Source organism: Neomonachus schauinslandi, chromosome 4 (genome assembly GCF_002201575.2).
Source record: "Neomonachus schauinslandi chromosome 4, ASM220157v2, whole genome shotgun sequence".
NCBI lineage: Eukaryota > Metazoa > Chordata > Mammalia > Carnivora > Phocidae > Neomonachus > Neomonachus schauinslandi.
This window is the reverse complement of record NC_058406.1, coordinates 111,837,845-111,846,191: the sequence shown is the minus strand read 5'-3', so window position 1 is coordinate 111,846,191 and position 8,347 is coordinate 111,837,845. Positions and strand designations below refer to the sequence as shown.

General features: G+C 43.4%; 1 protein-coding gene across 1 annotated transcript in view; it reads left to right on the top strand.

Annotated features, from left to right (window-relative positions):
• The first annotated feature begins 462 nt into the window (after positions 1-462).
• Positions 463-8,347, top strand: part of OPRK1 (opioid receptor kappa 1) — a 28,972-nt gene continuing 21,087 nt past the window's right edge. The window contains exon 1 of the mRNA XM_021688277.1: positions 463-719. Within this exon, the coding sequence (XP_021543952.1) occupies positions 463-719 (257 nt within the window). The remainder of the gene's footprint in view (positions 720-8,347) is intronic.

Sequence of the window (8,347 nt, the reverse complement as noted above, 5' to 3'; positions counted from 1 at the left end):
TTCCGCAGGGACCAAGACGTCCCCTGGACCACTGTGCGGGTCTCCGGGAGCCGGAGGTGAGCTTTGGGCTTTTGACTTTCGAGGAGCAGTCCTGGGGAGCGAGGGCTTTGTGCTCGAGAGCTTTTTGTTCCTGGGGGCTCAGAGCAGCAGTCTGGGGACAATTCCACCAGGGGACCGTGCCTAGGAAAGGGTTGGAAGGGATTTCAGGAGCCCGGGAAGAGGAGCCAGCGCTGTCCGCCTCACCAGTACTCAGCTGCAGCGAGATGTCCGCCCTCCTTTTTCCTCCTCTGGGGACGTGCGCCGGGGTGGGCATCAGCGGGTCCCGGGCTCCCCGGGCTGCTGGCCTCCGCGCACTGGCCGGTGGGCGGGCAAAGTTTGCCTCTCCGGGTCCAGCTGGTTCTCTCGCTCTCGTGGCCCTGCAGGTTCTGCCTCTGCTTGCCCTCCAGCTGCACCCGCCTGACCATGGAGTCCCCGGTCCAGATCTTCCGCGGGGAGCCGGGCCCCACCTGCTCCCAGAGCAACTGCCTGCTCCCGAACGGCAGCGGCTGGCTGCCGGGCTGGGCCGAGACTGACGGCAACAGCAGCGGGGGATCCGAGGGCGCTCCGCTGGAGTCCGCGCACATCTCTCCCGCCATCCCTGTCATCATCACGGCTGTCTACTCCGTGGTGTTTGTCGTGGGCTTGGTGGGCAACTCTCTGGTCATGTTCGTGATCATCCGGTGAGTGCGGGGCCCGGGCGCCGCAGTGGCTGGGGTCGGGAGGGAAGGTCGGGCTCTGCCGCCAGGACCTGCGGTTGCGGCTCCCTCCAGGTTGCGGAAACTCCTTGCCCTCCGTGCAGGACTCTGGAGATTCTCAGAGGGTGGCCTCCTTGAAGTAAAGGATTTCCTGGAAGAGTTTTGGGTGGGGAACTGCGAGGTTCACAGGGGGCGAATCGAACAGCCAGGGGCGTTTTGAGCATTTGAATGACCCTCCACTCCCCCTCCCGCTTCCCCCCCCCACCCCCCAACCAAACCCCTACTAAGAACTGTGGTCAGGGAAAGTACTAGGGCGTGGAGGAATGTCAGCGTCTTCTGGAAGGGAAGCTAATTCCTTTTCCTGGCTTTTTTGCCTGGTTGCCCGCGCCAGTTCAGAGCACTTTGTTCTGTCCTTTGCAAATATTTCTTAAGGTAAAATTCAGGCCCATCGAATGCACTGGAGATATTCAGAATTTTCTGTGACTCATCAGATTGGGATTATGGTTTATGAGCAAAAGCCAGTATACTATTTAGGGTTGTTGGTATTCACGCATGAGCCCTTTTAGTACTGAAATGCTATCTCATTTATTTAGAATATCAGTGATTTTTGTAAATAAGCCATCCAATATTTATCCTCTAAACTGTGGGTTGTGGAGGTTTTCAAAAATTGCTTTACTTTTTATTTTCCACCGAGAGAAACCGATGGTTCTATTTTATTGTTCTTTGGTGGCATTACATTGAAGTCAACTTCTAATTATAAGTACCCAAATATCCACCTATATCTGCTAATTTTCTGGTAAGTGAAGTGATTCTTATTTTGACCTCTTTCAACAAAGAAAACAAGAAAAGAAAAAAAATCCCAACTTTGCTCTGGGTGCCCTTTGATAGATATGTATTTCCCTTTCTGGGAGAGTTAATGCTTTGGAAATACACCTTTGAGAGTGAATAAGGAGCTTACATTCCTTTGAGACGTCCCTGTAAAATAAGGGACATAAGTCACTCTTTTCAGGGACATTGAAGGGATGAAGAAAAACTACTTTTTTGTTTTTTAATTCTAATTTTAGTTTAGCTCTTTATTTATTATGAACCTTAAGAACATTACCTATAGTAGCATGAGTCTTGGGAAATCATCATAATAAAAAAATGCCCATTTATCTATCTAGGTTTGAGAATGTCAGGTCTTTTATCATCATCTGTGCTCTGGAACTAAAACCCATCTTTTAAGCCTCCAAATATATATTATAAAGCTCATTTCACCTACAATTAGTGTTTGTAGCTTGGTAGCCTTGGTTTCCATAATTGTGTATTGCATTTTATAGGCATTCTATCTGTGATGAGTAAAGCCTACAGAGGGAGAAAATATTTTAAAAGCACATTGTTTTTCCAAATCCTTAGTAATTTCAGGGCTGCTCTCCATTAGAGAGAAGATTATAGCAACCAAAAGACAGCTGTGTTCTCAATTACAATTAAAATTTTTAGGAGATCTTTGGTTCACAGGCTGTTGTTTTGTAATAAAACATTATTACACAAGAAGAAGATGCTAAGGAAAAAAAACAACTCTGTTCCTACTTATATCATATTTAAGTGCATGAGCAAAATAAATACATCTTATTGTTATTTGAATGAGCACCTGAAGTTTTGAGTTCGAGAAGAGCTTCTTAGTTGCTTAACAACTGTTTATTTATATAGCCCTGCAGAGTAGGATCAAAAGGAATGAAGAATCCTAAAATATGTGCAAAGACATATCTATGGGGAACAGTAGACATGTCAGAATGAAAACAGAATTATAGATTAACTAGGATTTTAATGTCAAATATGAATATGAAGAAATAGAAGTAGAAATGAAATATAAATATATATAATTACATGTAATTATACATAATGAATAATTACCATTATAAATAATAATATAGTACACTTACTAATTATTCATATATTTATATAACATATGCAATATATAATTATATATATGTGTGTGTGTGTGTGTATCCAAATGATATCCAGGGCTAAAATTTGTTAAAAGGAGATACATTTAGCTAAAAATACGAAAGAAGTTAGCTAGTTCATGTAACATCATCCGTCCTCCCACTCCACTCCCAACTACTTGGAGATGAAGTATGAAAAGTGAGGAGTTTCACTATCATCCTGGAATGCCAATGTACTGAAACATTAGTTTGCTTACATCTATAACTAAGAGGATTAAGGAGTATTTGGAGTTGGTTAAGACTGAGAGATGGTCAAAGAGTTGAAAAATAAAACCTCAAAAGAAAAGTTGGTGGATGTGGGTTTATTTCACTCGGGAGAAGAAGGAACTGAAGACTTGAGAGAGGTGGCTTTGGTGTACACACCAGGACTGAAAGCAGAACCGGAGTGAGGAACTCATATGCAGTTTTTATAATTGATGTTGAGAGCTAAGCAACACTGCTTGAAAAGATGGAGGATCACTTTTGAGAGGGACACTATTTTAAAATATTACACATTGAAAAGGGGCATGGTTCAGTCATCTAGGACATCATTCTAAAGATGCTTGGATGTTGGGGCAGGTGCAGGTCCGAGATGGCCAGTTCAGACCTGGGGAGGAAGTTAGGGTTGTGGAAAAAGCTTTGACTATTTTTAGACCTGTCTTACAAATAGCTTTCCCATCTTGGGTGCCTGAAATGCTGCCCAGTACCCTCTGAATATATTTATAATTTCAAGTGTTTCCATCATTTCATAGGTACCAACTGCCATAACTGCCTAATATTAGGGCATAGTAACTTTTCATTGTGAAAACCAGCCTCTCTTCTCACCAGGCTTTGGGGTTTGTGGTCCTGGGGTGGGAGGTTCTTACCTCAGCCCTGGATCTCTGCCTTTGGCTCTTATGACACCTCGGGTGTGCCCATGGGTGTAGCACTTAGGATCCTAAGCCTGTGTTCTCTCCACCTCTTCCTGTGCAGGTCCCCTGCAGTGAATGCTGTGATGCCCACCCACACCCACATCCTGGAACTTGCCAGGCAGTCTCACCTGTGACATCTTAAACCATTCTCCCACAACTTGCAAGCATATGACTGTCTCCTCCCCCAGCGGACATGACCAGAACCCAAGGGACACTAAATATATGCCAGGCCGGTAAAGCTCCCTATTGCACGTGAATCACAACTATAGGTGTCTTACCATCCCCATTTAACAGATGGTGAAAATGAAGGCAAAGTAAGATTAAATAAACTGACCAAGGTCACACCTTGCTGATTGTGGAGCCAGCCTGACCCCAGAGCCTGTGCTTTGGTTTACTGTTGAATTCATTGCCCTCTATAGCACTTCTGCAGACCTGTGGATACTTTCTTACCAGGCAGCCCTTCATTTTCTCCCAGATGCTCTTTTTTTTTCTTACCTTGCCTGGGCACCATAAACCATCACTGCAGTCTCTCTTGACAATACATTCGGCTACCTTGCCTTCTTGTCCTTCTGCCGTTGTCCGAACCTCAACCCTGGATCAAGCCTGTACCTTATCTTCCTATTCCTATTCCCAGCGAATTGAATGCTGCTGAATAAAATCAATTTTATCTTTGTAAAGATACACTTGAAGGCAAAGTCACCGCCTTCAAGTGTATCTGACCCCAAGTCTGCCTAGTGCTTTTATGTCTCTTTCCTATTTCCAGAAAGAGCCGATTTCTTTTCCCAATTGTCACTAAAAACAAACAAACAAACAAACAAAAAAACAACAACAACCCAACAAAAAGAACCTCAAACTAATTTCATTGGCACTAATTCCTAAACCCTCTCCCTGGCCATATTTCGTCATGGTCGGGGGATGGTCTTAACTCAGTGGTTCACTGTGACGCTAGAGTCTAGCTGCTGGGAATGCTCTTCCTACATATGTGCACTGGAAGCTGCCCTGCCTTGTATCATTCCATCTCTGTGGCGATGTTTCCTTCTTTGTATCCAGAGCAAATCCCTGCTCCTGAGAGTTGAATCTCATCACCTCCAGCTCTCCTGAGGTCTCTGCTGTGTTAGCTATCCCCTTTCTACGCTATTTGTAATCTCTTCACTGCTTTTGTCCCTTATGCATCTGGACATACTCAAGCATCTGTCATCTTACAGGTAATTAATATCCATGACCCTTCCATTTTTCTGAGTTCCCTTAGCTAATGTCTTTTCATCCTCCTGTGTGTTGTAGGTAAGTTTCTTGGAGGGATAAACCTTCTTCTTCATTTTCTTGTCTTCCACCTGTTCCTCAGCCCCATGTACTTGGGTTCCCTCCCTGAAGCTCCTTTACCAAAGCTAGAACATCACGTTTCAGCTGCTCATTTCGAGCTGACTGTCCCTTGATTTCTGTGGAGAATTGGCATGCTCGACCAGTCTTACGCCCTTCACTTTCTCTGATATCACCCTGTCCTTCACTTCCTGCCACATCCTTGGGGTTTCTCGTCTACAGCACAGACTCCTCTTCCTCTCTTGTTTCTTAAATGGTCATGTTTTCCAGAGCCTTCTCAGCTTTTCTGTCCTCACTTTGCACACTCTCTGTATTAGTCAGGATTCAATCAGAACAACAGGACCAATAGGAGATGTACATGTGAAGAGATTTGTTGCAAGGGCTTGGGTTATGTGACAGTGGGACTGGCTGAGCTAGTCTGAAACCTGGAGGGCAGGCATCAGCAGAGGTAGGCTGCTGACCGCAGGTGGAACTTCTCTCTGCTGCTCTGCTCTCTATTAGTGTGCTAGGGCTGCCATCAAAAAGTGCCACAAACTGGGTGATTTAAGCAACAGAACTTATTTTCTCACAGGGAGGCTAGAAGTCCAATATCAAGGTATTGTCAGGGTTGGTTTCTTCTGAGACCTCTCTCCTTGGCTTGCAGATGGCTGTTTTCTCCCTGTGTCCTCACAGGGTCTTCCTTCTGTGTGTGTCTGTGTCCTAATCTCCTCCTTTGATACAGACACCAGTCAAATTGGATTAGGTCCCAACCTCATGACCCCATTTTACCTTGATTTTGCCTCACTTTGCCTCTTTGAAGGCTCTATCTTCAAATACAGTCACATTCTGAGGTACTGGGGTGTTAGAACTTGAACGTATGTATCTGAGGGGACATAACTCAGCCCTAATCACTGCCAATCCCCTTTCTGTTCTCCTTAAGAAAACGCTCTCCTCAAGCTTCAATTTTCATGATAATTATGTATATATGTTCTCTTTTGTTTAATTTGAAGAAAAGCTTTATTCTTATAAAGGCATGCTTCTTTTTAAGTTAAGTGTAAGGATAAACAAGGAAAAAATTATTAGGACAAAAATAACAGGAATCAAAATTAGTTGGTTTTTGGTCTTAAGTTTTGCTTTTTGCTTTTTTCATTAGTTTTCATTAATTCACTGCTACCACAATAAAGACCTCTAGGGGGTCAGTCTTCTGCTACCATTGCCCTGAGAGTAGAAGACTTGTGCTTCCCTGTAGTTCAGCCTGGGCAGTGTTGAAATTTCCTAAGAAGGACAACTTTATAAGAGGCTTAGGAAAAAATCAACCAACCAACCAACCAAACCAAACCAAACCAAAACAAAACAAAACAAAAACCAAAACAAAACCACAAAAATACTCTGGAAATGTTTCCATTTCCTGAACTCAAATTTCTTCTCCAAAGGCAGCCAACCCACCCAAGCTTGCCGAGTACAGAGGTTGTTTTTTGCAAGGGTACCCGTTTTCTTGTTCATAAATTGGGGGACAGAGTGTTTCTTCTCCAAGTCACTGACAGAAGTCCCACTCTACAGAAACCATCTTAGGTCACATTGCATATACGGACTCAGGTCACCTCTGAGTTAGTCTGGGCCCCATGGCTGAACTTGTGTCAGTCCCAGGAAACTGTGTGGCTATCACCAAATTGGGGAGATATGGGAAGAAGTGAGGTGACCAATCAGAGTGTCTGATGCAGTGCCTTCTTTTCCATCCAGGGAAAAGTATCTGTTCCTTCTGGAAGTTCTCGTTGCAATCACAGCAGTTGTATGTACAAATATATTCCATATTCTCTCAAATGTCACCATAGCCTACCTTGGATAGTATCACCAGACTACACCTAGCCAGGCATTGAAGAAAAGGCAGGGGCATATTGGTATAATTAACCTGGTGCTGCTCCCTCTCTGACATCCATCTTATCTCAGGCTTTGATTGAAAAATATGTTCTCATTTATCCTGAGTCCTCTCTTGGAATCGTTGAACATTTCCTTAAAAGTAAGCATAGTGAAGATCCCTCCAGAAATTATTTTCAAAAGTGCCTATCTTGCACTTCTCCAAGTAATTTTATTATTTCACAAGCTCTTAAAAGAGAGAATTGGTTTCATTGCAACTGGTGATATGGATTAGCAAAATAGAATTATTTTCTTCCCTGTGGAACATATGATTGGAGCTGAAATCCAAATCCTTGTGTTTCAGAGATCAGAGACTAACCAGCTGCATCCCCCCCTCCCCCAAAAAAGGAAAAGAAAGAAAGAAAGAGAAAGAAAACCAATTTGGTCATCAGGCATAGAGCTCTTAACCTCTAACAGACTCTAGGCAAAATTGTAGTCTTCAAAATCACTTCTTGATTCTGTTCATTTTATGAGACTTTACAATTTTTCCTGGTGCCTGTCTTTGAATTAGTTTTAGGAGGGACTTATTTCTGGCTAGGAGATGGTTGCCCCTCTCCATCAGTCATTCAGCTGTATCTCTTGAGTAGCAGTATCTTCATATGAACTGTGCAGTTGGCACTTTCTTCACTCCAGATTAACTTCTGGATGCACTCAGTTATCATTGCCATGGGGGGCTCTGTCCTCAGTGCAAAAACCTAAAACTGTATGGCTGCAGGACAGTCTTTTTCCTAAGGTTTGGCTTACATGGTTTCAGTGGTGTAAGTAATGCAGGCTCAAAACTGTATTAACAAAACATTAATTCCTCCACAGAAAATCAGCCAACTTTTGTTTGTTTCTTTCTTTGGAGGGGATACTGGCTTATGTCTGAGACAAGGAAGACTGATGTAAGAAAGGAGATTTTAGGAGTGGGAATAATATTGTAAAAGGCTTCTGTGTGTCTGTGTGTGTGTGTGTTTAAACACTTACCCCTTCTCTGATCTAGCAAGTCAGAATTTAGATGAAAGATGAGAAGAACAGAAAGCACGTGATGAATATGTGATGAATTGAGATATCCCAAAGGACTGGTCTGAAGGTGGGGAAGGGAGCCTTCAGATTAACAACGGTTAGAATTTCAAGCATTTAGAGACAATGGGAACATTTTTCTGAGCTCCTACTAAGTATTAACTTACTTAACCTCACAAGACAACTAAACTCTCTCTGCTTACCACGTTGCTTTCCACCCAGTGAAGGGACCATTTCCTTCTGATAAGAGTGCAGAGAGGGAGGGTAATCTTGTCTCCTCTCTACCAGCATCCTGCGGCTCCCTTCGCTACGTCAGTTTTCTGTATAAAATTGGAAAAATCATTTAAGATATCTGTGTACTTCTAAATATCCAGATAGTTGTAGGCCAAGAAACAACATGTCAATCACATGAGATTTGTAATTTTTCTACTGGGTGTTGTCAGGCATGATAAACGCTCACCCTATGTGCACAGCTGAATACACTAGAACGTTCATTCTGGGTGTCAGGACCATGCCTACAGAGGAC